The sequence below is a fragment of the Rhinolophus ferrumequinum genome, chromosome 17 (assembly GCF_004115265.2).
Source record: "Rhinolophus ferrumequinum isolate MPI-CBG mRhiFer1 chromosome 17, mRhiFer1_v1.p, whole genome shotgun sequence".
Taxonomy (NCBI): Eukaryota; Metazoa; Chordata; class Mammalia; order Chiroptera; family Rhinolophidae; genus Rhinolophus; species Rhinolophus ferrumequinum.
In genome coordinates this window covers 7,542,720-7,567,694 of record NC_046300.1, presented here as the reverse complement: position 1 = coordinate 7,567,694, position 24,975 = coordinate 7,542,720, and the positions used below count along the sequence as shown (strand labels likewise).

Here is a 24,975-nt window from a genome sequence, read left to right as displayed (position 1 = left end):
GAGACAGCTCCCTAAGCACCCCCAGACCTTGTCTCAAGCCGCTGCTGGCATGTCCCCATTCCCCAGGCCTGTCTGGGCTCCAGCAGAGGCACCGGGATCTCGCCAGCCCTTATCCTTATGTGCACAAGACATAAAGCTGGACCTGCCATGCCCCTGGCTAAACACTGCTGCGGAGTTCCCATGGCAAGCAGGGCAGAGCCAAAACCCAGTGGGGTAAAACCCTGCCTGTCACCCAGGAACCTAATATTCATTCAGTACTCCCAATAGCTCAGTACCACTGCTTACCCTCCCCCAGGGAGAATTTCTCTTCATCAAACAAAGCGCAGCTCAAAACCTGCTTCTTCCCTGAGTCCTTCCTCCACAGCACCCACATGCCCACTTGGTGCACGTTCTCCCTCAATCCTGGTCACCTCACCAAGGAGTCTGCTCCCCGAGACTCATCACTTGGAGTGAAAGCAGCCCTGCAGTGTCTGAGCTATTTTGGATCCTGGGGTCTGGCACAGAGTTGGTGCTCAAAAATTACGGTCAGGATTGGGGAGGGAGGCATCTCAAAACCCACCAATGTGTGAGGGCCAAAAGGGGGTGGGACCAGAGACCCAGGCCTGTGCCCACAAGGACAGCCCCTCCACCGCCATCCTATGTACCACCAAGTCAGTGTGCCAACCAGAGGAGCTGCCGAGGCTGGAGGTGGGGAAGGCCTAGACATAGCCCTCCCACCCCCAATTCCTGGCCTGCAGAACGGCCAGCCTCATGTGATCCAGCTCAGATTTCAGTGTGGTCTCACCTCAGAAGCCTCGGGAAGCTTCCCTACCATCATCTGCAAGTGAAACCTGGCTAGATGAACAGATGTGGAGACCTGTCAGTGCCCCTCCTTTGCCCACCTGGCTCTACCTGATAGCACTCCTTAAACAGACTGCCAGGCCCCACACTTCAGGGTGTCTCCAGCTGGAGCTGCAGCACAGTGGCCCCAGGCCAGCCCTTGCCTGGGGATCAGGAGTCAGAGAGACCTGGGTTCCTATCATGACTCTGACACTTGCTGGCAACTCTGGGCCTCAGTGTCCTCACCAGTAAAATGGGATGATAATCTCTCAGCGAGGTCTAGCATGATCTCCATATAAAAGCTAGAGTACTTCCGGGAAGCTCTGCCCTGTGCCCTGTGACCCACCCTGGCAGCACGCCAGGCTAAGGACACAGGTGCACCTAAGCACCGACTGCCTTTGGGACTTGGGGCATGGAGGTACCTGTCTGTCCCCATGCAGACCCTGCAGAGAAGGACCTGCTTGCCAGTGAGACCACACTGAAAAGTGAGCTGGGTCGCATGACCTTTGGGCAAATATGACACACACAGTGAGCCCCAAAGGAGGGGAGGAGGGCATCCCATGGAACAGGTTGACAGTGAGCAAGAGTGAGGAAACTTGCAGAAAAACCTCAGCATTGGCTAAGGGGAGAGAAAAACAAGTTGGGCAAGGTCCTGTGTTCTGAGGGCCGGCTATACTGGGGCCTGTGCTGTTTGCACAATTTCTGGCCGGCTGGCTGGGGCTCTCCAGCAGCTGCAGGGCAGTGTACTGCTACAAACTGTGGGGGAAAACCTGCACCTCTCCTGTCCCCTCTGATGAGGCCACCCCTTGCCACTGCTCCCTGAAGGCTCTTCCACGACCTTGGGCCTGGGGTGCTGCATCCCCTCTGCACATCTTCTATCTTCCCAGAGATGCCCTGGCCTCCTCCCGTGGCATTTGCTGACTGCATCCCCCTGCCCCATGCACAGCAGTGCTGGGCAGGCAGGGCAGCAAATCCTGGCTGGGCGCAAAACAAGAGCAATAAATTACCTATTACCTCTGTTCCTCAAGATAAGTTCCCAAGGAAATGACCCAAAAGAAAAATCAAAGTACAACTGTATTCACGACAGCTCTGCTTCTAACAGCCAAACTCTGGGAAAGCCCCAGCAGTAGAAGTTGCAAACTGAGGTTCACATGACTTCGCCAGGACACAGAGCGTGTGCACCAGGTGAGCTGCGCATGCAGCCGGACCTGCAGCTCTGGGCCCTCACGGACCCCGGCACTGAGCTAAGGGACAGCAGGAAACACTGGTTAGGACACTGGGTATGGGCGGAAGGAAATCTGGAGACATGGCAACTCAGCTTCCCTCGCTAGTTCCTTTTCCTGTTCATTTGCTCAACGCCACAAGAGCCCTAAGAGCCAAGAGGCCTGAGACAAGCCTGATGCTGGACAGTGACCACTTTCTGATGGTGCCACCACAGGGACAGCCACAAGTCCCTGGAGTGAGTTCCAGAACTGAATCCTGAACTGCACTGGCTCCCAATTCCTTGGACCAGGTTGGGGAAGGAAGAGCTCTTTAAAATAAAGCAAACTTCGGGGTTTCGTACGTAGCAGAGCAGCTCCCTCGCTGCGATCTATTGAAAGTCAGCCCTCGACACAAGGGTTTGTAAAAAAAACAATAAAAAAATAAAAAATAAAATAAAATAAAGCAAACTGGCATCACTGTCCTATTCAGAGGGGACAGAAAGTCATCTTTCTTACTGTCCTGTGTACACACCAGTCATATCCTTACGCAGGATGTCTTGCCACCTTGTGGCTAAGAAAAGCCATCAGACAAATACTGGCCTTTCTTCCCTGCCTCACCTGCCCCCAGAGCTCCTCCAGGTCTGAGCTGAGGGGTCATGATAAGGAAGACAACAGCTTCCATGTGTGGCTCTGAATTTTGTCAAAAGAATTGCTAATGGCGAGCGGGGGTGGAGGAGGCAGGGGACCGGCTTCTGGTGCTTGGAGGAGCTGAGGCAATCCACCACACGGCACAGACCAGCCCTGTGCCGTGGGGCCCGCGTCCTCTTCGCTACAAAGCCCTGTGATCAAGTCAACTTGTACCCACCACCCACCCTCAGGTGGGTCCTCACGGGCCTCCAGCCTAGTCATGAGTTCGCCTCGCAGAGGGTGAACTGCTGTATGAATGCAGGCTGGGAACTGGGGGTGCTGCACGAACAGGTTCCACGTTCCGTCACTGTTTCCTCACTCCCAGCTGTGAACTCTGGGACCCTAGCGTGGGGCCCAAACCCCAACACAATCTGCAGGTCTCATCTTTCTTTGGCCTCTTGGGTGCCACCTCCTCCTCACCCCAAGACAGTGCAATGGCATGAGCCCCTCTGCTCAGGCCAGAGCCCTAGTTTAATCGCAGACTTGGAGACTCTGAGGTAGCGAAAAGCAAAGAAAGAGTGGTGGTGAAGAAATTACAGAATGGCTGGCTACCCCTTACAGAGCACCTACTCGTTAGGAGGTTCACAGCAACTTCACTGAACAGATGGCGAATGTTTTGTTCCACAGATAAGGAAACTGAGGCCTAGAGGGTTAACCCCTTGCCCAAGGTCACATAGCTGAGCCATGATGCGGCTTGAGTGTTCCTGCCTCCAAAGTCCAGGTTCTTACTCTTTCTCCTTTATGTAATAACAGCAGCCGTCGCCTACGTAGTTAGGGCAACAGAGCCCTAACACAGGCTGGCCAGAAGGAACCTCAGCCTCCACATCTCCAGAAAAGTCTGGAAGGAGGGCTGGCTAGGGCATGGCCACAGCCCCTCCAGACTCAGAGCACCGACTGGAAAGCCATGGTCCTGGGACTAAAAGCATAATCACAGCCTCGGTCCCCAACCAGGACCTGTACCATGGTCAGATCTAGGACCCATCAGAACATCTGGTCAAAGCCATGGCCACCCCCTGCCAGGACCCCCAGTGTGGTAAGAGATACACACACCCCTCCCCCAGGACTCACACCATGGTCAAATCCAAGGCCCTCAGGCTGGTCTCAAAGCACTCTCCCCTCCCTTATCATGCCCAAGCAGAGGTTAGAAATGCAGGGAGACCCTTGCACATAACCCAATCTCCTGGCCTCCATTTCCATATCTGTACCAGGAATTGGACTAGATGTTCTGAGGTCCTTGCCAACTTGCAAATTCGTTACAACGTTTAAGTTATTCCTAAAACAAATCTTTGTTTTTCTTGGTAATAAAAAGGTTGCAGACTCATTTAAGGACAAGCAGAGAGTCAAGGCAGTGGATTAAACATCTGGAACCCCAGGAAAGATGAGCCCCTTAACAATTCCATGAATTTCAGCATGTCTCCTAGATGTTTCACCCCCCCCACCACAATTTTACCATTCACTCACGACCCCACATGAATGCTCCCACATCCCTGGACACAAAGATAAGCCCATATGGCAAATGTTCTCACTGTCTATCCTGCTCACATCTGCGCTTCCCTGAAATTCCTCCCAAAGCTCCGGTTAAGGCACAGAAGTGGGTAATGAAGGCCAAGGGGTACCCTTCCTCCCGCTGGAGAACTAGCCCACCCTTGGGCCTTTCAATGTTCTGGGCTCAGGGAAGACAAGTGATTTCTCTAGGGCCAACACAGCTCAGACACAGTCCAACCACCGGCCCTCGCTCTCTGGTCAGCAGAGAGGGTAGGGCTCAGGGTCCGAGTCTGAGGCGGTGGAGACACCGGAGTGCGAAGGGGCTGGGCCCTCCCCGAGGCGATGGCAGCCAGATCTAACCCCCGCCGACCTGAGACATCCCCACATACCTGTCCCCGCCCCCTGCTCTGCCACACCTGTCCCCAGCCACCCACCGGTTCCTGCTCCCCTCCCACCAGTCAAGGCAGCCTCATCTGTCCCTGGTTCCCCACCGGTACCCGGGCCCCTCTCCAAGAGAGACCACTGCCCAGGCCGTCCAATCCACCCATCCCGCTGCACCGCCCTCCCCGCTCCCTGCGGACCCCGCCTCACCACCGCGTTGGCAGGCGTGCAAGGCGGGCCTCCCATTGCTGTACGGTATCCAGATCTTCTTCAGGGGGTTCTGGGTCAGTTCCCGTGGGGACGCCATCCCGGAGCCAGGAGGAGTCGGACTGCTTGGCTTCCAACCCCAGGAAGCCGGGCCAACTGTAGCCACTCGGGGCTCCGCCTCGCGGCCCCGCCCCTCTTCACGCCACGAAGACGCAAGCCCACCTCCCCGCAGGCCCCGCCCCCAAACGAGTAGGCTCCACCCCAACTAGAAAGGGGCTGGCCCCAGACCACGCATGCCCAACTCGCTAAAGAGCCAGTTTTAGACCAAGCGGTCCCGCCCTTTATGCCGGGATCCAGGACGCGCATGCCCAGCTCCCCACAGGTTCACGTTCTGGAAGGTGTAGGCCTCGCCCTGGGTGAACTAGCCCAGCACACTCAGTCCGACCTCGCTGATTAGCATGGGCCTCTCCCAAAGCCTTATCCTGGGCGCCGCTGCCTCGCGCCTAGGGCACCCGAGGTTCCACTCCCTGCCAACCAGGGGAGGAACGGGTTTGCATGCAATATGGCAGGGCCTACGTGACCCGCAGGGCTTGATTGATCACTGGCCTGAGGTCTCAGCTGTCAACTCCGCGAAGCCCGCGGGCTTTGCTCCAGACCTCCTTATCTGCTTGGAGTCCCGGATTCTCCCCCGCCTACTGGAGCGACCTGCTCATCTACGCTGAAAAAAGCTCCTTTATCTCATGGACAGATCTCAAAATTGATTGTGTTTCTTTCTTTGCCTTAGCTGCTAGGAAGCTCAGGCTAAACCCCTGACCAGCAGGAGCAAGTGAGAGGGACTTCGTAACCGAGCTCTCTGGGGATTCGCTGAGCCCAGGCAGTATCTTACTTCTCACAGGACTTCATTTTTACCAATTGAATTTTAAATCATAAGTTTACACTTTTTTTTGTCAGCCTGTCTGTTAGGAAAATAGAATGTGCATGTCATCAATCTTACAAGATTCTGGTAAAGATTAAATGTATCAATGTCTGAGAAATCCACTCTAAAGCACATCAATGTTATCATTCATTCTATTATTTATGTCCTGTCTCTAAAAATGCAGTGGAGTCAAGGGACAAGGGAGAGATCTGTGAATTCAGAAATCCCTGGGTCACTCCCCTCTCTGTTTCCTCGGCTCAGTTTCTCCAAGTTCTGGACTCTTTTTTTCTGCCCTAGGGTCCCAACCAACATTGCTGGAACCTATCACACTGCTGGAACCTATCACACTGCTGGAACCTATCAATCACACTGCTGGAACCTATCACATTGCTGGAACCTATCACACTGCCCTCTAGCGATGTCCTCCACCACACCCCCGGGGCAAGATCACTGAAACCTCAAGTTCTCTCTGCTCAGGATCCAGGTACTAGGGGCATGGAGAACAAGGCTCCACCCAGTACACCACAGGTGCAGCACCCTCTCCTTCTGCCCTCCTCACCACACCCCTGCCTTGGGTTAGTCCTCCAAATCACCACCCAGCCCTTCAGAGCCTGGCAAGGACCCTTAAGATGTCTGATACAGATGGCTCGCCCACTTAATAGGAAATGAAGGTTCAGGAAGTACACATGTTGGAAGCCCACCTAGACCCTCCCTGAAACCCACTCTAGCTGCCTCCCCTGGAGAGGCCCTGCCTGGGGTAGATTCGCCACTTCCTCCTTCCCCCTCCCTCTGCAATGTTCAACCCCACCCCCCTCCGCCTCCTGCCCAGCTCTATGAGGACACCCATGGGTGGTTCGAGATTGCAGAATGCCCCTGTGACCGCCCTCCTGCTTCCTACTCCTCCAAAGCCATTCATTCTGACCCTGACACAGCCAGCTCTCCTGTCAGTCTCCTGGCCTCTGCCAAGGTCATCCTGGGGCTCCCCTGGCCTCAGAGACCTTGTCACCACATGCCCACACCCTGTCCAACACCCAGCACTCATTGCAAATGCTGCTTCCTCTAACACCCACAGATACCCAGGAACTCCTCAGCCCCTTTGGGATGTTAGTCAAAGGCTCAGGGTAGGGGGCCGCCAGCGTAAAGCAGAAGGCCAGGGCCATGTCTGGGAAGCCATCTCCACGCCCAGACAGTCTGAGCCTGGCTTCCCAGGAAAAGCAGTGGCTCTCCAACTCCCACTCTTCTCCAAACAGTCTGACCCTGGGTTGACCAAGGCGTATCCTCCCTAGTCCCTATATCGAGTGGAAGGCCACACGTCAATAGCAGGAGGAGACTGGGGCCCCTCCCCAAGGCCACAGTCCACGTCTGCTCTGAGGCTATTCCCCATCTCCCCTCCCACAGTCCCAATTCTCAGGGAGGAAACTGAGGAACAGGAGCAGGACCCAGTATCACAGAGCCGGCCCACAGTGCAGCATGGACTCAGCACAACTTCCCGTCTTTCAAAACCTCACCTCCTGTACCTGGCACTATCACCACACTTCCACCTCCAGCCCTGTGGTTTGGCTTGTCCCCTCTATTGAAATGCTCTCCTGGCTTTCTGTTCCTCTCTTGTCAGCAGATGCCCAGTAGAAAAACTGGCCCTCATGGCTTTTACCTCCTTGGGGCCATTCCAAAGTGAACCAGCTATCCTGGCCCAGGGGTGGGAAGTGGGCCAGGATGTCAGCATGCATTCATGTGTGAACATGTCCTACTCAGTCTCTCTCCACCAGGAACCTGCCTAGCCTGGCCCTGGTTGCCTCTCATGGTACCTTCTGCACTGACCACTAGTCCTCCTCTCAGTGTCCCAGGCTACAAGCTGTGGGGTGGCTGAAGTCCTCAATCCTCAATTCTCAACCTCTTCCATCCTCCATCTGCCAGCCAGTCCTGGCCAAAGCAGCAAGCCACCCTTTGCAGCATAAAGGGCCAGGGACCTCACACCAATGCACGAAAGCATGCATGTGCACACAGCTGCACGTACACACACTAACAAGCCCTGCATCCAGGCCCACACAGAGACAGGCTGCAGCGGGCCTGCTGCTCTCTGCTGCCTCCCTTCCCCTTTATTCCCCTCCTCCTCTCCCCTCTGCTGCCACTGGAACGTTCAGGGAGTTAGTTCCCAGGAGTTCCAGCTTCCTCTGGCCATTTCTGGTCTCCCTGGACCCAGAGCTCACAGAGGGAGTGAAGTTCCAACTTGGGGACATAAAGCCATGTGATCAAGAAGCCTGGGAATCCTGATCTGCACTTGCTGATTCCAGCCTGGCACAGGACACACAGTAGATGCTAAAAGTGGCTCAAGACAGCCAGGGAACACAGAAAGCGCTCAAAGAGGTTCACAACCAGGACAGAGCACACAATAGGTGATTAGTGCAGCTCTGCATGGAGACAAGGCCCACAGTAGGTGCCCTAGAAATGCTGGTTTAAGGGCTAAAGGCATCTCATAGGAAGAACTTCCCACATGAGCCTCCGGAGCTCCCCAAACCGGTGTGACCCCTGAGGGGGGACCTGGACAAACGTGACCTCTTGGAGGCCAGCAAAGGGCCCAGAGGGAGGGCCTTGGGCAGCTCCAGCTGGCTGTCCCTCCCCCTGGGCTGGAGGAAGAAGCTATTTATAGTTCCCCCTTGGCCCAGCCCCCTCTCCCCTGAAAAACGACAATGTTCCCCCTCTTCCAGACCACTGACATACTGATGCCCCTCAGGGCACCCCTGTACCTGCAGAGATCCCCAATAGCTTCCCACCCCTTCCAGTACCCACTCCCACTGTGACCAGGTCATTTCCCAGTCCCCCCACCCTCTCTACACCTCTCCGAACCTACCCTGCTTGTGGCTCCCTGACCCGCAGTCCGTCAGGAAGCTGCCTCTTTCCGTGCCTCTGTCCATCCTGCAACCCAACTGGCCTGGGCTACCGCCCCCTGCAGCATGGAGTCCGGCAACCCCGCCCTCTGGCTCTGGAAAGAGCAGCGTGCCCTGTAGCCCCGCCTCTCCAGCCCCGCCCGGGGCCCCGCCTCCCTGGCTGCTTTCAGCTGAGATCGACATCAGTGCCCCCATCCTAGGCAGCCACACTCCCGCCAGTATTGCCTGTCTCCAGCCAGAGCTGTCCATCCTGCCCAGTGTCTGCCCTCGTCTCCAGCTGGAGTTGTCCGCACTGCCCAGCCTGCCTGGTCCATCCTCAGGCCAGCCTGTCCACACCGTCCAGAAGATCACTCCCACCTCAGGCCCAGCAATGGAGTTGCAAGTGTGAGATAAGGCAAAATCTCTTCCTTCCACACCAAGGGACCAGGTCAGTGAAATGGGGAGTGGGCAGCCTCAGGTGTCACTGCCTGGGGACACAGGACAGTGTGACTCTTGGCCTCCCATTCTCTAATCACTACATTTATTGAGTGCTTCCTGCACGCCAGAACTTCATGTACACTTGTCACTCAATGTTCAAAAGAAGCTTGGTGGCATTACTCTGCTTTACAGATAAGGAAACAGGCTGGGAAAGGTGAGCACGCATGCTCAGGACAACTTGATGAGGGGGGAGCAGAGTTGGCGGGAGCCCCAGCAGCCTAAGCCTACTGTCCCCTGCGCCATGTGTGTCCAAGGGCCAGGGCTGTGTGTGCAGGGGTGTAGGTAGGACACTGCCTGGCTATGTGCTGTGCATGCTTCATGCAGGTTTGGGGGACAAGCACCTGTTCCTCCCAGCCCCCTCACTTGCCCTCACCTTGCTCACACATTCATGGAGCTGTCAGATACCAGAGGCAAAGCCACACACACACACACACACACACACACACACACACACACACTGCCCCACACACAGGTAAGGCTGCCAAAGCCACAGACTTCCCATTGTGGCCATCTGTGCCTGGAGATACCCCGACGGCCCCATTCATCTGGGTGGGTGCTACCTCAGGGAGCACAAAACACGCATGTGACCCTCAGCCAGCACTTCCCACACCCCGTGTGGTGACCTGTGGGGGCAAGGCAGACCTGGGGGTCTGGTCTTAGGTGGGCTGGTCCCAGATACAGTGATGGGCTCCTGTGTTAAGATTCCTGAAAGTGGCGTGAGAGTGACCAACCACATGTGGTAGTACCCGGATGCTGTGACCGTGGGGCACCCACACGTAGTGAGCCTCCACCTGATAGTGACCTTCCACGGTAGTGTCCAAGCTGTCCAGACACATTGGAAGTCTGTGGGGCTCCCAGACATGGCAAGACTCCACTTGGCAGCCATGCGACGTGGCAACATCCAGGCTGTCCAGACACACTGTGACGCAGTCAGACGTGGTGTGACACCACATGGCAGAGAACCCATATGGCGGAGTCCAGATGTATTGTTCCCAGAAGTAGTATGGCCCGGCTCTGCTACTGCTCTCCAGGTCTCCCCATCCAGGTGGCCCCATCTTTGTGACCCTCCCGCTCAGGCTCAGCGGCGGCCAACATGGGCCAGGATGTGAGCGTTGGCGGCAGCCTGCTCCCTCACCGCTCTGGCCCGGGCCTGCTCCAATAGGATCTGCAAGAGGCCGAGGGGGACATCCAGCGAGAGGGTGATGCGTGGGCCGGGGTGGGCTCCAAGGCTGGGGTGACTCCAAGCAGCGGAGGGGCCTGTGGTGCTGGTTGAAGGGCTCTCTGAAGCCACAGGGCAGGGAGTGGCCTGGGGAAAGTTCTGAGGTAGGAGCTGGGAGGTTGCGATAGGGGTCGCAGGGACAGGTGGGACCCTGCTCAATGTCAGGACCGTCAGCACCAGCGCAGCGCACCTGGTCATCGCGTGGTTGGGCTGCGAGGAGAAAACAGGCTCAGGGCAGGGGCTGGGGTCAACTGTGGCTTGGGGACAGACAGATGGGGAAAGACAGAGAGGGAGACCAAGAGACTGAGAGAAAGAGACTGAGAGGTGAAGATTAGAGAGGCCAGGCAAGGGACAGAGAGAGACAGAGACAGAGATGAAGGGACAGGGAGAGAGCCAGAGTGAGACAGAGAAAATCAAGACAGTCAGACAGAGAAGGGGCCAGAGAGACAGAAATGAGTGAGACAGAGACATCCAGAGACAGTGTGTGTGTGTGTGTTTGTGCGTGTGTGTGTGTGCGCGTGTGTGTAGAGGGAGAGAAGACGGGGAGGATAACGAGAAAGAAATGGAGATGAATGAAAGGGAGGAACACCAAAACAGAGGGAGCCTGGAAGAAAGAGAGACAGAAACCAGCCCAGAGACAGACACCGTGATGGAAAAAAGGATGCAAAGAGCAAGAGAAACACAGAGGGACAAAAGGGAGCCTGAGGTCTAAGCAAGAGCGCTTGGAGCAGGTCCAGGACAAAGACAGGGTGGTAATGGGAGTCCCTGAGGAGAAGCAGCCAGAGACACAGAGCCCCCTCGGGTCCAAAGACCTCCAGTCACCCACACCCCAGGTCCACTCACCCCCAAGGCACTGTCCATCCCACCCTGACCCTAGTCCTACCAGCAGCAGCAGTGTCCTCTGGGGTGTCAGGGCCACCGGGGCTGCGTGGGGCTGGGGCCGGGCGGTGCTATGCTGTGACCTCACTGTCTGTCCCCTTCAGGGTCCTTTTATCTCCCTCAGCCCCCTGGGGTGGGAGCTGGGGCATGTCTCCTGGCATGAGGCAGTCCCCTACCTATGACTCAGCCCCTCCTGGGGGGCAGTGAGGACATATCCTCAGCTCCCACCCTCTGTACTCCTTTCTGGGGACAAGTTGAGGACTAAGGGTCACAGGACAGTGACCAGGGCTAGACAGAGGGACTCTGCACCCACGCAGGATAGTAGTGACCTCCCAGGGAAAACCTGCCCCCCGACATTCCCATCTCCCCAAACAGTCACCACAGGGGCCTTTTAAAACAGCAGCTTTAATGCCCCCCAAGAAACAGCACCATGTCATCACAGGCTCGGGTCAAAGGGCGGGTCAGACGTAGTCACATCCGCTCACTGCCCACAGCCACCCCCACACTGAGTCATCTGCCAGGGAGGCCAGAAGCCACAATGGGGGTTTGTCCACAGTGGGGAAGGCGAGACCCACGGGGACCAAGTCACTGAAATAACGGACAGACTCATGCACGCTCACGTGCACACAAGCCTCTAGCACCAAGGAAAGGGACAGCAGGGTCCTGCTGAGACGCCGACTCCTCTGGGGGTCGCTGAACTTCAACTCATGATCTGGGCCTCAGCTCTGGAGAGCACCTGGTAGGGCAGGTTGGGAGCTGTCTTCAGCCACTTGACTTCATCCGATCCCCAGGCCACAGAGCGGCACTGGGCAAAGGATCAGTGTGGGAAGGAGCTGGGGCCAGCGGGCGTGGGGGCTCTGACCTCATAGACGGGGTCCTGATCAGGTCTCTCAAGGAGGGAGCACGGAGGGGGCCATACTAGGAATTCCCCAGCTGGGTTCTCTATTCCGTTCTTTGGTCTGGGGGTCTGTACCAGGTCCCACAGTTTGAGGGGACTTCTGACCCGGGACCCTGACCCAGGACCTGATATGGTCAGGCTCAGTGCCCAGCTCCCTACGGAGGTGGGGGGTAGGCTCATACCAGTTCCCTGGCTCTGGACCACCCGGGGTGGACAGCGGCGTTCGCAGGCCTCACGGGTCCCAAAACGGTTGGCATTCCCTCCACAGCCACCGTAGACAAAGGGGTGACAGGACTCTGTGCCACCTGCCACAGCTCGATGGTACCAGCGCAGGGTGTAGGCAGTACAGGAGCCCTCATCCAGCGGAAGCGAACAGGGGTCTGGGCCGATGGGGGGTCAGGAGGTCAGCAGGGGTGGTGGCAGTCAGAGAGGACTGTGGTCGGCGAGAGGTCAGCAGGGACCAGCTCTGCCTGCCCCTCCCTGAATCCCTCTGGGTGCAGCCGCCATTCTCACCGGCACCATCCCAAGCAGTCTCTGGGTCCTGGTAGTCCTCCACAGAATACTCAGAGTATTCATACTCGTCATCCTCGGGGGGCACCCGGCCTGCACGCAGGGTGGGCCAGGTTTGTGCTGCCCCGCCCCAGCCCACGGGCGGGGCCAGGCAGGCAGCACTGGTCTCTCGAGTGTGCACACAAGAGTGTCCACACGTGTGCTCTGCATGCACGAGCTCCCCGCCTATCTGGGCTCCACCCACACATGCCCTGGGGGGCCAGCTGTCCTCACCTTCCTCGTCTGCATGAGAGACCTGGAGCACAGGCACGAGGCGGCGCTGGGGGCCAGCAGTGTCTGCGGCATAACTCTGGAGGGGTCCTAGAGCAAGGAGCAGGGGCGTACAGGGCCCTGGGGTCATCGTGATGGCCACCCCAGGCCCACCCCACTAAGAGGACCAGATGAGGAAAGTTCCGGGAGCAGAAAATACCAGAAAACTACTCACGTGACCCGGATGCGATAAACTGGCCCTGGCAGGCTGGAAGGGGCAGAGGGGGCAGGGAGAGAGACAATGAGAGACAGGGCAAAAGACAAAGATGGAAAGAGGTAGGGAGAGAATCTCACACACACACACACACACACACACACACAAGTATTACAGATACACGAGACGGACAGCAGGAGGGAGGGACAGAGAGACAGACAGAAGGAGAGAAAGGAAGAGAAAAGGAAGAGAAGCAGAGGGGGAGAGAGAGGGAGAGAAAGAGGAAGAAAGGCAGCAGGAAACAGAAAGGACGAGGGGGAAGTTGGGAACAGGTCAGCAAAAGGCAAGAGAGAGAGGGAGAGACAGTGAAGGCAGTCGGACACAGAGAGGAGACAGGCATCACTCTCTGATGCCCCTCGAGCCCATCAGAGATCCCCCGGCCCCATGTCAAGCCCAGAGGGACCAACGTTGCTCCCACCTTCACCCCCTCCACACATGGCCACACTGGGCAACCAGGAACGCTACACGCCCATCCACGCCTGCCTGCACGTCTCCCTTGGGGAAGTCTTGTCACCATGTCTTCCTGAAGAACGTGCATCCTTCTATGTATCCATCCATCTCTGCCAATCTTGACTACTTGCCCCCCACCCCGTAAGTTCTGGGGACCCTGCCTGCCCCTGTCTAGGGGTGCTGGGGTGGAGTGAGGATGGGACACAAGAGACTCTGGGTGGGGCCCCACTCACCGCAGTGCTGACTCATCTCCTGACGCACAAAGCCCCGAATGTCATCCTCCTGGGAGCACCAGACCACAGGGATCACCAAGAACCCACAGATCCCGGGAAGGACAAAGGGCCCATGATGCAGCGATCATGGAGGGACAGCATCGAGTCGGGCCCACGGCCCGAGGGACCAGGGTGTTGGGTGCAGGAGAAGGACCCCAGCCCACCCTGGCCCACACTCACTGTCAGCGCAGCTTCTCCCTTCTCACCACGGGGGCCAGCAGGTCCTGGCCGCCCCTATGTACAACAGGTGGGACCAGGCTGTGACCTCTGATCTCAGGGACACCAGAGGTCATGCCAATCTCTCACCCCAAGCCCAGGGATCCCCACTCACCTGCTCCCCTCTCTCTCCAGGGGCCCCAGGGGTGCCAGGGGCACCTACCACACTCTGTCCAGGGGGACCTCGCTCACCCTGTCAGACAGAAGGCCAAGTGAGCAGGGTCAGAAGTAGGACAAGTTTGGGATTATAGGTTCAGAGGTTGGGGCAGGGATATTGGGAAATGGGTTACAGGGTCAGAGGTCAGTAAAGTTGGAAAGGTCAAGGAGGTTCAGGGGTCAGAAATCAGCGTCAGGGCCCCTCACCTTCTGGCCCTGAAGTCCTTCAGATCCTTTGGGACCAACACTGCCAGGCAGCCCAGGGGGACCACTAGAGCCTTCATTGCCCTTGGGACCTGGGAGACCCCCAATTCCTGGGGGGCCCTGAGGAGAAATAGGTCAGGGTCATTGATCAAAGTCCCCAAATATGGACCCACTTCTTGAGAACACAATCGCTTCAGTTCACCATGACCTTGGCCTCAACTTACCCGCTCCCCTTTCTCGCCCTGGTCACCCTTGGGTCCTGACTGCCCATCAAAGCCTCGGTCACCCTGGGAACAGAAAGAAGTATGAGAGACCCTCTACCCTAGCCTCCCTCATCTCAATCGCCATAAGCCCTCTGACTCGATGGCCACAGCCTCCCATAATCCGAGCACCATCTGCCGTGCTCCCCATGACCCCGATCCCACTGTAACACCCCCTGCCCTATTTCCCCCACACTGACACTCCTCCTCCATTGATCCCCACTCCCCCTCCACTGTAACCCCTTAGCTCTGATGCACACACCCCCCTGCTCCACCTCCCATCCCTCTGTGCTAAATCCCACTGCTACCCCAACCCACCCTGAAACCTTAAGACCAGCTCTACTCCACTCCTCAGTGCTCCAACCTTCCACCACCTTCCTTCACCTGAAACCCCATGACCCTACCATAACCTTCCTTGCCCACCCTGAACCCCCTGTCGCCCGTACCTTGGGACCGATCAGGCCCTCTTTGCCAGGGGCCCCCGACTGGCCTGGCACACCTGGTTCCCCCTGGAGAAGAGAACACATTGAGCTAGGCCCTGGCCCAGCATCCTTCCCACTCTGGCTGTGTCCCCACTCACCATATCTCCCTTGCGTCCTGCCAGCCCCGGGCGACCTGGGGAACCTGCTTCTCCCTATAGGCATCAGGTGGAGGGGTCAGCCTTAGACCCCAGGCCCCCCAGCCACCCACATCCCCCCTCACCTCTGTACCTTATCTCCCTTCTCTCCGTCGAGGCCACAGGCTCCCTTAACTCCCCGTTCACCCTGAGGGACAAAAGCAGGTGGAAAAGTGACTTCCAGATACCTCACTCTATAACATAAATCCCGTGACCCTGAAACCACTCTCCAAACAGGTCTCAGACACTCCAACCGCTCACCTTCCAACCTCTGACCTAACACCTCACATTCAACCCTGAATACCCCAATATCTGACCCTCACGTACCTGACCTCTGACCCCAGATACCTCACCTTCCAACATCAGGCCACCTGAACAGGAAAAAAACCCAGTCCCCTTCCTACCTTGAGGCCCCGGGGACCCATGAAGCCAATATCTCCTTTTTCTCCTCGGATACCAGGGGCTCCATCCTTTCCTGGGAATCCCTGGGGAGAGGAGTCACTATGAAGTCGGGGGTCAGTGAGGGATCAAAAGGAATCAGTCTGGACATAATGGACAGGGAACGCCATGGGGGTGAAAGCCACCCCGGCGGCCAGAGTCACTGGAAGGGCAGGGTTTTCCATGGGGTCACAGGTCACCAAGGGGAGGGGGTCACCACATGGGAGGAATGATCATAGAGGTTACTGTGAAGGTAGGGGCCCCTGGCAACATGAGGACACCATGAGACTACTGGGTCACTATAAGGGCCAAAGGTCACCGCCTGGGGATAGGGGCCTGTAGGCGTCTTACCGGGTCACCAGGAAATCCTACAGCACCAGGCTCCCCCTGTGGGAAACACAGATCAGGGAGGGCAACCCTTCAGTGTGAATGTCCCCAATGCTGGACTGTTGCATGTGCAGCCACTTGGTGACTCTGGGTCAGGGCCCAGGCTGTACAAAGATCCCACGTGAACACACACATGGCCAAGAGTGAGGGAGGCTGGAAATCCTCCAACACTCAGAGGACATCCATGGGACATGTGTGTGTGACATGTGGCTCTGGGTCTGTGCCTGGGGTGGGGCTTGCCTTGGGTCCTGTGAGTCCACGTGCTCCTAGCAACCCGGCTGAGCCCTTGTCACCAGGTTCCCCCTTGGTGCCCTGTGGGAGTGACCAGAAGAGGGACATAATCAGGACCAAGCCAGGCAGGCGGCTTGGAGTATGACTGGGACCTGCCACCTGGGGCAGAGCTCACCAGTGCCACTCCCACCTGCCACCCCAGTGGTCCCATCCCTCCCAGCCCATGCTATACAGCAGGGTGAAGCTGGGAGCTGTGGCCCATGGAGTGGCTCATTTGCCCCAGATTCCTGCCCCTCCCTCTTACCACTGGGCCCCTAAACCTCCCTGGAGTACCCCTAATACCCAACAAGCCCGCTTCCAGGTCCCAGAGGGCTTCTCATAGAGCTGCCGACCGCAGGCTCCCTCATGACCTCACATCAAGACCCTTGGGGTCTCTGCAAAGGCTCAGCTGCCCCAGTCACTATGGCCTACAGAGCCCCTCCCCGCGGACTCCCAGAGAGCCTCCCTCCCACCCTCCCTTCCCAGCCTCACAGACCCTCCATCCAGCCCTCTCAACCCACAGGAACCCCTCCTGGCCCCATCTTGAGTACCCCACCCCCTTCCCCGTACCTTCTCTCCAGGGATCCCACTATCACCCCGAGGTCCTTTTTCGCCATCTGTGCCCCGAGGCCCTCGTTCACCCTGGGTCAGGGGTCAGAAGTCAGGGTCGGGCTGGAGGTCCCTCACCCTCTGAGGATTGGCGCTCTCAGGTCTCCTGGCCCAGCCCCCATAGGAGTGCCTCCCACACCCAAGGGAGACCCAGTCTGAGCATGGAGCAGACCCACTCACCATGTCCCCCTTGGCACCCCGTGGCCCTGGAGGCCCCGCAATTACAGCTGAGTCACCCTGAGTGGATGGACAGTCAGAGGAGTCAGGAGCACCTTTAGCCCCTTGCCCCTGCCCTCCCCCATGCCCACACTCACCCTGTCACCCTTCAGCCCTGCGGTTCCAGGGTCACCCTGTTGGGTAGAAGAGTGTGAGTCTCACCCAAATGGAGAAGTCCCAGGTCCTGAATTACATGACCCATCCCCCACCCCCACTCACCCCAGGAGCCTTTTCTCCTCATACTTACCTTCTCCCCACGTTCCCCCCGGCCGCCTGGGAGGCCCTGTGTGACAGAAGAAGACTGGATTAAGGGACTTTGGGGGGAACTAGTAGGGAGACAGGTCAGGAAAGGGGCAGGGAGGACTGAGGGGGCCCCAGGGGAATAGAGTAGGCAAAGGACCAGAGAGTACACAGGGAGAACCAGGCAGAAGGCACAGAGTATCCCAAGGGCACAGGCAGGTAATGAAGTCACACCACTGGTGCTTTCCGCAAGGGAACCCACCATAAGTCCTCTGGGTCCCTCTTGGCCAGGGTGGCCATCTTCACCCTAGATGGTGACATTAAATTCATTGACTCAGAAGTTGGATTTAGAGGCAAGATCTGTTAATAAAGGGAGGCCCAGTGTGGCTCCCTGCAGTGGGCTGTGGCTGCAGAGCAAGATGTACGTACCCGGACACCTGGCTCCCCACGCTCGCCACGGGCCCCAGGCAGCCCTACTCCAGGGTCTCCCTGGAGATCAATAAGACACCAGTGATAAGTGACAAGAATCAGTGGGGGACAGATTCATGGGAGTTCAGCGGAGGTTGGAAGTGGTGACAGGGTCAGTGGAGGCTGGAGGGAGTGACAGGGTCAGTGGAGGTTGAAGGGGGGTGACGAGAACAGGAAAGAGCCAGGAGCATGGTCTCCTCTACCTTATCTCCTTTGAGTCCAGAGGCCCCAGGCGCTCCCTGTGGACAGAGTGAGGTGACAGTCCCGTACCCCTCAAAGGTACACACACATACCAAGTAGTGTGGCATAGTCCCCAGCCTAAGTTCTCACACGAACAGACTCCAACACAGGAATCAGACAAATGGGGGGTTGGGGCACTTCTACTCACCGCTGACCCTGGTGGTCCAGGTGGCCCCAAGGGACCTGGAGCTCCCTCTCTCCCTGGGGGGCCGGCCAGACCCTAACAGAAAAATAAGGTAAGAGAGGTAGAGAGTGATGGGAACTCTCCTCTCCCTCTATCTCCCAAGACTGGGAGCCCCTGCGACAGGGCCTGGGCCCCCTTCTTCTCATCCACTATTGGATTCAGACGTCCTGAAGTCACCACGTTCCTACATGCTGCTCCCAGCACCCTTACCCGCTCTCCAGGGGCACCTGGCTGACCCATCTCTCCTCGAAGACCTGGCTGACCAGGAAACCCGACGATACCAGGAGCACCGGGGGGACCAGGGAGGCCCAACTCTCCCTGGAACAGAGACAGCAAAGGGAGGAGTAGTCCCAGCAGCACCCCTTCCCAGGACTAGTCCCAGAATGCCCTCTTCCGGGAGCACCTTTCTATTTACTCGATGGGATGCTGCCCAATTCATGAATCATTCAATAAGACCAAGTACATCTTTGAAAAAAAAGAATGCCTTCTTCTTCCCACCTCCAGGGGACCCCTGCCCACTGCCCCTACCACTGGGGATAAGGCAGAGACTTACCTTTAGACCTGGAGGACCAGTTTGCCCAGGGGGGCCCTGGACCCCAATTCCTGGGTCACCCTTCAAGGTAAGAGGAGTCAGATCAGGCTCAGGGAGTCTCAGGACCATGACCCCTCAAAGGGACACTTTGGGGCACACATACCTTCTGACCCTTGAGTCCTGGAGCCCCTTTAAAACCCTAAAAAAACAAAATAAACAGTTCTTGAGAGGGTAGGAACATGAACCCAGAGCTTAGATATGGCCTTAAAATAGTCCCAGGTGAGTGCAGATGTGATCGCAGACACATGGAAAGTCAGACATGTGACCAAGGATTGGCTCACGGGAATTCAGAGGTGACCATGGTGTCACGAGGGCACACACAGAGGGACGTTCAGGCCTGACCACAGACACATGGAGCTCACACATGAGCACCGACATGTGGGACCGTGCATGTGAGCGCAGATACAGGAGGCAGGACTCAGACACATCCCATCCCCGGGAGCTCAGGTGTGACCACAGACATGAACTCAGACATATGGAGCACAGATAGGATGGGGAAAGGGCAGCATAAACATGACCAAGGAGGCACACAAGCACTCCGCTGGGTCCTGAGACCTGGGAAATCAGACAGGAGCACACGTGTGCTCACACAGGGTAAGGAACAGAATGAGGATTGGCACATGGAAGCAAAGTGTGTGCTTCCGGGAGCAGGACCCTGAATGCAGGGATGGGCGGCCAGGCTCCGGTTCAGACAGGTGCACGGGCCCAGGAATGGTCCCATACGTCCCTGATTGCACTCCGCAATCCAGGCTCAGACGTGCCCAGACCCCAGACTCACATCTTCCCCAGGGTCTCCAGGCTCCCCTGCACGGCCGGCTTCACCCTGCACAGAAAGTGTGGTGAGGGGGTCTGGCCACGCAACTTCACCCTTCCCTGCCCCAAGCTCAGGCCCTGGGACCAGGCCCACCTCACCTTCTCACCCCGTGGCCCTGGCAGTCCTCGGTCACCTTTGGCTCCCTGTAGAGATGGGTTAGGAGGCAACATGGGGCATCAGGGACAAGACAGATGAGACTCAAGGAGGATGGCATGAAGCCTGGGGTCAAAAGGGGGACATATTGTGGACGATGACGGTCATGAGGGAGGGTGCACTATGCTTCTGGAGGTTCCACACTCACCGGCTCTCCCACCAGGTCTCCAGCAAGGCCTCCAGGGGCTCCCTGTGAGGGAGAGGGCTCAGTGGGGTTCCTTGGCCCCACCACGTGGCCCCTCTTCCCAGGCCCCCCACACACTCACCTTCTCTCCCTTTGCTCCAGGGGGCCCGATCACAGCCTGTGGGGAATGCCTAGTAAGTTACCTTGCCTCCTGCCGTATCTCCCCAAGCCCGCTGCCCCCTGCCCTCTTGGATGAAAGGTTCAAACTAGGCTGGAGGTGGGGTCAAAAATCACCTGTCCAGGGGCCCCCATGGGTCCAGGTTCTCCTTTAGATCCAACAGGGCCGGGCAGACCTGGTGAACCCTGTGGCAGAGCAGCATGAGGAACTTGGTGCCTCTCCACCGCGCTCTCCCCGTGTCCCAGCCCTCCCTCCTCTGCCTCCTCCAGGCGCCCCATCACAGGCCTGCAGCATGCTCCCCTCCGAACACACACCGGTACACCAGGGGCTCCTCTGTCTCCATCTTTTCCACTGGCACCATCACGACCTGGGACTCCCGGCTTCCCTGTCTCCCCCTGAGCAGGAGGAGCTCTGTCAGGGGCCTGCCCGCTGCCTCCCAACCTCTGCAGCCCAGCCCTGACCCTCAGAACTCACCACTTGGCCAGGCAAACCTGGTGCCCCCTGAGGACCCTGAGGGACAGAAGTTTCATGTCAGGGGGGACACAGGAGAACATGGGACTCAGAGGACAGGGATACAGTGTCCCTGCTGGGGCCAGAAGGGACTCACTCACCACAAGGCCTGAAGAACCAGGAGGGCCAGGAAGTCCCACAGGTCCAGTAGGTCCAGGCAGGCCCTGGGAGAAGAAAAAGTTCAGGGCAGTGCCCACCCCGCCTGGCTCCCTGTGACTCTGACCCACGAGCTGGGCCACTCACCCGTCCTGGTGGTCCTGTCTCTCCAGGCTCCCCCTGTCGAAAACCCAGAGACTGAGTGAGGCCACAGATGGACAGGAGGCTCCTCAGCCCCGGGCCACGAGCAGAGCCCCCAGGGATGGGACGCCTTGGCGCGCAGCCTCATTGCAAGGCATTGACATCCCAGGAGGTTGGCAGATCTTATCCTGGTGCAGACGTGGCTCGAAGGAGCCTCCTCCTTCTTCCAACCACATACCTGCACATATCTATACTCACCTTCAGGCCAGAAGGTCCCTGGGGTCCCGAAGGGCCAGCGAGACCCTAGAGAAAAGTGTCAAGGGCAGGGGATAAGAGTCAGAGTTATCCATCTGGGCTCAGAGATTAACATAAACAGGGTCTGGCTCATCAGTGGGGACCAACACCTGTCCCTCCCCCACTAGCCAGTGCTCTGTCACTCACCGGGGCACCTGGTGGTCCAGGGTCTCCATGGCCACCCTGTTGGAGAGAGGAAGAATCTGATAGGGGGAGCCAGACCCACCCCACCAGAAAAACTGAGGCAGTACTGCCCATGGTGGGAGGTGGGCACAGGATGGGAGCATAAGGGCTGAGGATTCTGGGGTACTCACCGCCGGGCCAGGGGCCCCCCTGGGACCTTGCGGACCCTGGATAGAAAAGGGAGCGGCTGAGCCTCAATCTGGGCCTCACTTGGATCTCTTCCCGCCCCCTGGAGGCCTTTGCCTGGGGGGCCCATTTCTGTGCCCCCACTGCTCCTTGGCACAGATCACGCACACCCAGGGACGGCCACTCATGGATAACACATATGTTCCCGTGTGTACGCACACATGCACGTGTGCGTGCACACACACACACACACAGCCACCTCCCAGACATCATGCATCTGCACTCGCACCCGGGCACACAGGCACACACCCGTCACTGACCACGGATCACAGTGGAGAGCAGCTTTCCCCAGAACCTGGACCGAGCTGGTCCTGCCACCACTCACCGGCTTCCCTTCAGGCCCAGCCACGCCGCGCTCTCCTGGTAGACCCTGCAGAGAAGAGGTTTCAGGCCACGCTATCCTTGGCCCCCATCCCAGCTTCCCCCCAGACAGTCAGGCAGTGCCCACTCCAGCCCAGACAACGCAAGTAAGAGCCATGTGCTGGCACACATGTGCCAGTGGGCAAGGACTCACCGGGCTGCCACCATGACCACTCTGTCCAGGCTCTCCCCGGTCCCCCTTGATGCCTGGCACACCCTGCAGACAGAGTGTCATGCTTGAACCCCCAGGCACTGCCATGTGCCCACATACACCCCACCCTGGTTTGCCCCCATAGAGGAGGGGGAGGCCTCACCCTGTCTCCTTTGGGGCCTCGGTCGCCATCACTGCCTGGATCCCCCTGTAGGGATGACATGTCAAGCCAGGCCCTGGTGCCATGGCAAGGGGTGGCCCCCAGGTTGATCCCACACACTGACCTTAGCGCCCTTGAGTCCAGGGAATCCAGGACCTGGCTCATCTACAGCCACCTACAAGCACAAGGTCATAGGGGAGAGATGTGTCTGTCACAGAGGCATGGAGGGGTCATCCCAGATCCCAGGATCCCAGAGGGTTATGGGGTCAGAGACCACGTGGAGCTTCTGGGGCCTACACTAATGGTGGCTTCCTAGTGACAGCCAGTCACAGGCCTAGTGCAGGGCTAGGGTGATCACCTTGGGGCCAGGGGGGCCGGGGGGGCCAGGGACTCCAGGAGGGCCATCTCTGCCCTGTAGGAAAGAAGGAGACGTGGCTGCTCCAGCACAGCCTCCAGGTCATCCCACCTCATGGAGCCCTTCGCAGCTCACCTGTTCTCCGCGTTCTCCTTTCTCTCCCCGTTCTCCCTGGAGTGCAGACAGCAGAGTGGGGGCTATGTTTCTGTGGAGTCCAGCTCTTCCCGACCCCACTTCCCTGGCCCTCCCAGCCAACCCCCAGGCTCACCCTCTCTCCTGGCCTTCCTGGCTCTCCCACACCCCCAGCCGAGCCTGGGAGCCCAGGAATACCAGGCTTTCCAGGCTCCCCGGCCAGGCCAGGAGGCCCAGGGGAGCCCCTCTCCCCAAGGGCCAGGCCAGGTGGCCCCTGAGGGCCTGGGTCTCCACGATCTCCCTTTGGCCCACGGTCTCCAGAGAAGCCGATGGGTCCCTAGAGGAACAGAAGAGTGGAAGCTGGTGGCTGTACAACCACACCCTCCACAGGGCACCCCCTACTGAGCAGCCAGCACACACCTCCTTGCCTGGGGGGCCCCGCTCGCCTGGGTCCCCCTTGGGGCCACGCCGCCGGTCAGGCACTGGCAGGAAGCTGCCTGAGCTCTCATCCCAGGTCTCCACAATCTCCCGCAGGGCAGACGCCTGAGTGACAGCAGCGGTGGGAGGAACATGGCCCATTACTGCAGCCCGCCCATGCCCTGGCCCAACCCCATGAGGCCTCTACCAGTGCCCACGCCCAGCCCCCAAACAACCTACCTTGATGCCAATATTTTCCAGCAACCGCTCCACATTCTGGAAAAGCAAGCTGGATAAGGGGTTGTCGACAGAGAAGCCCTGCCCCTGCCCCACACTGTCCCCAGAAATAGCCTCCATGCCCTCTTCCTCAGGCCTCTACCAGAAGACCCTTAGCCCGTGGTTGCAGAGGCTCGAGGCCCCTGGAGCCCCTCCCTGGCACGCCTCCAATGCCCAGTCTCCAGAGTAGTCTACAGGAATCCCAGTAGGGCAGACAGCCCAGTACATAGGACAGAACATGTGGGGTCTCATAGCAAGGGGCAGGGGAATAGAGAGGTGGCCCCTGGGGTCACGCACATGAGTCAAGGCCCAGCTCCCCAGCTTCACTCACCGTCACACTCCCAGGTTCTCCTCTCAGGCCGCGCTCTCCAGGGAGGCCCTGGGGACACCAAGACACAAGCTGCTGGACCCAGCTTGTGGAGCGTGTATGTGTATATGTGGGTGCTGTGGCTACCTGGGCGTGGGAAAAGGGGGGTGCCTCACCTGTTCGCCTTTGGATCCACTGTCCCCGCGGTCACCCTGAGAACAAAGAATGATCAGGTGGGGGAATGCCCCGTACCACACCCCTACCCAGCATATGCACACTCACCTTGGGGCCCAGACTTCCTGGAACACCAGGAAAACCCTGAAATATGACAGAACACAAAGGGTCACACAGGACCATGGCACGCTGGGAGGGTATCTGGTGGGAACACAATAGCCCCTGTTGCTCCCAAGTTCTAACTTGACCCTGGACACTCACCTGGCCAGGAGGGCCGACCTGCCCTGGAAGGCCTGGGGGGCCCGGGAGTCCAGGGCTACCAGGAGCTCCACGCTCACCCTTGGGGCCATCGTGACCCTGTGGAGGATGCAGCCAGCATCAGGACCCTGAGACCTCAGAAAAGATTGAAGCCATATATCACAGGGTCACGGTCATAGGTTAGAGGTTACAGAAGACTCCAGCACTCACTTCTCTCCCAGGGGCGCCGGAATCTCCCTTCTCTCCCTACGGAAGACAAAGGTGCTTCAGACATGGCCCCGATTTGAGGCCAGAGAAGATTCCAAATGAGGGGCTTTACCTTTCTCCCGTCTTCTCCGGGGTCCCCAGGTTCTCCCTGCGGGCAGAGGACTCACATCAGCCCAAACATTCACTGGCATCTGGCTGCAAGACGCTATCTTGGTGGCTCTCAGGTGATGAACTGACTGCAGCTCCAAGCCCGTGTGTGTCTCAGAGCACGGCTGTGACCTCTGAGCGAGCTGTGCACACCTGAGGGGGTGCCTGCATGATCTGCTCGCCTCGACCCTTAACTGCACGTCCTCCTGTCTCTGGCTTCTGAGATGGAACCCCACATCTATGCACCTCTGGGGGCGGTGAGTGTCCACGTGTCCTGGGTCTGTATATATCAGCATGTGTACCTGTGCATGGGTCTTTGTGTCCCGGTAGGTGACACTGGGTAGGTGTCTCAGTCTGTCTGCACGTCTTGATCTGTGTTTGCATATGGGCAGGGGCTTATAAGGTTTGCACAGATGGACATGTGTCTGCATGTCCCTGGTGCCTTG

General features: G+C 58.2%; 3 protein-coding genes across 5 annotated transcripts in view; all 3 read right to left on the bottom strand.

The window, feature by feature from the left end:
* Window positions 1–8,668, bottom strand: part of PFKFB4 (6-phosphofructo-2-kinase/fructose-2,6-biphosphatase 4) — a 37,368-nt gene extending 28,700 nt beyond the window's left edge. Inside the window, exon 1 of one of the 3 annotated variants that reach the window (XM_033132560.1) lies at window positions 8,546–8,668. In XM_033132560.1, coding sequence (XP_032988451.1) covers window positions 8,546–8,609 — 64 coding nt within the window. In that variant the 5' untranslated portion in view covers window positions 8,610–8,668. Of the gene's footprint in view, window positions 1–4,784; window positions 4,963–8,545 lie in introns of those variants that run through there. The other 2 variants (XM_033132561.1, XM_033132559.1) reach the window with 2 other exon arrangements.
* A 1,469-nt stretch (window positions 8,669–10,137) lies between these two features.
* On the bottom strand, window positions 10,138–10,476 carry UCN2 (urocortin 2). The gene has a single exon (XM_033131817.1). The coding sequence runs from the start codon at window positions 10,474–10,476 to the stop codon at window positions 10,138–10,140; it is 339 nt and encodes a 112-aa protein (XP_032987708.1).
* A 1,073-nt stretch (window positions 10,477–11,549) lies between these two features.
* COL7A1 (collagen type VII alpha 1 chain) overlaps window positions 11,550–24,975 on the bottom strand; it is a 31,081-nt gene continuing 17,655 nt past the window's right edge. The window contains exons 66-119 of the mRNA XM_033133089.1: window positions 24,495–24,530; window positions 24,386–24,421; window positions 24,179–24,274; window positions 24,026–24,061; window positions 23,920–23,955; window positions 23,768–23,815; window positions 23,401–23,436; window positions 23,164–23,286; window positions 22,880–23,080; window positions 22,747–22,782; window positions 22,615–22,668; window positions 22,381–22,431; window positions 22,260–22,304; window positions 22,100–22,162; window positions 21,911–21,955; window positions 21,531–21,566; window positions 21,364–21,399; window positions 21,181–21,225; window positions 20,929–20,961; window positions 20,787–20,849; window positions 20,650–20,685; window positions 20,490–20,570; window positions 20,292–20,360; window positions 20,140–20,175; window positions 20,022–20,063; window positions 19,819–19,863; window positions 19,685–19,729; window positions 19,010–19,045; window positions 18,868–18,927; window positions 18,525–18,632; window positions 18,279–18,350; window positions 18,094–18,129; window positions 17,852–17,911; window positions 17,685–17,729; window positions 17,430–17,465; window positions 17,281–17,316; window positions 17,147–17,203; window positions 16,928–16,999; window positions 16,328–16,399; window positions 16,052–16,087; window positions 15,667–15,747; window positions 15,357–15,410; window positions 15,227–15,280; window positions 15,093–15,155; window positions 14,611–14,673; window positions 14,390–14,506; window positions 14,142–14,219; window positions 13,991–14,044; window positions 13,772–13,820; window positions 13,050–13,082; window positions 12,839–12,925; window positions 12,569–12,658; window positions 12,238–12,435; window positions 11,550–11,893 (exon numbers count right to left, since the gene is read on the bottom strand). Coding sequence (XP_032988980.1) covers window positions 11,877–11,893; window positions 12,238–12,435; window positions 12,569–12,658; window positions 12,839–12,925; window positions 13,050–13,082; window positions 13,772–13,820; window positions 13,991–14,044; window positions 14,142–14,219; window positions 14,390–14,506; window positions 14,611–14,673; window positions 15,093–15,155; window positions 15,227–15,280; window positions 15,357–15,410; window positions 15,667–15,747; window positions 16,052–16,087; window positions 16,328–16,399; window positions 16,928–16,999; window positions 17,147–17,203; window positions 17,281–17,316; window positions 17,430–17,465; window positions 17,685–17,729; window positions 17,852–17,911; window positions 18,094–18,129; window positions 18,279–18,350; window positions 18,525–18,632; window positions 18,868–18,927; window positions 19,010–19,045; window positions 19,685–19,729; window positions 19,819–19,863; window positions 20,022–20,063; window positions 20,140–20,175; window positions 20,292–20,360; window positions 20,490–20,570; window positions 20,650–20,685; window positions 20,787–20,849; window positions 20,929–20,961; window positions 21,181–21,225; window positions 21,364–21,399; window positions 21,531–21,566; window positions 21,911–21,955; window positions 22,100–22,162; window positions 22,260–22,304; window positions 22,381–22,431; window positions 22,615–22,668; window positions 22,747–22,782; window positions 22,880–23,080; window positions 23,164–23,286; window positions 23,401–23,436; window positions 23,768–23,815; window positions 23,920–23,955; window positions 24,026–24,061; window positions 24,179–24,274; window positions 24,386–24,421; window positions 24,495–24,530 — 3,273 coding nt within the window. The 3' untranslated portion in view covers window positions 11,550–11,876. The remainder of the gene's footprint in view (window positions 11,894–12,237; window positions 12,436–12,568; window positions 12,659–12,838; window positions 12,926–13,049; window positions 13,083–13,771; window positions 13,821–13,990; window positions 14,045–14,141; window positions 14,220–14,389; window positions 14,507–14,610; window positions 14,674–15,092; window positions 15,156–15,226; window positions 15,281–15,356; window positions 15,411–15,666; window positions 15,748–16,051; window positions 16,088–16,327; window positions 16,400–16,927; window positions 17,000–17,146; window positions 17,204–17,280; window positions 17,317–17,429; window positions 17,466–17,684; window positions 17,730–17,851; window positions 17,912–18,093; window positions 18,130–18,278; window positions 18,351–18,524; window positions 18,633–18,867; window positions 18,928–19,009; window positions 19,046–19,684; window positions 19,730–19,818; window positions 19,864–20,021; window positions 20,064–20,139; window positions 20,176–20,291; window positions 20,361–20,489; window positions 20,571–20,649; window positions 20,686–20,786; window positions 20,850–20,928; window positions 20,962–21,180; window positions 21,226–21,363; window positions 21,400–21,530; window positions 21,567–21,910; window positions 21,956–22,099; window positions 22,163–22,259; window positions 22,305–22,380; window positions 22,432–22,614; window positions 22,669–22,746; window positions 22,783–22,879; window positions 23,081–23,163; window positions 23,287–23,400; window positions 23,437–23,767; window positions 23,816–23,919; window positions 23,956–24,025; window positions 24,062–24,178; window positions 24,275–24,385; window positions 24,422–24,494; window positions 24,531–24,975) is intronic.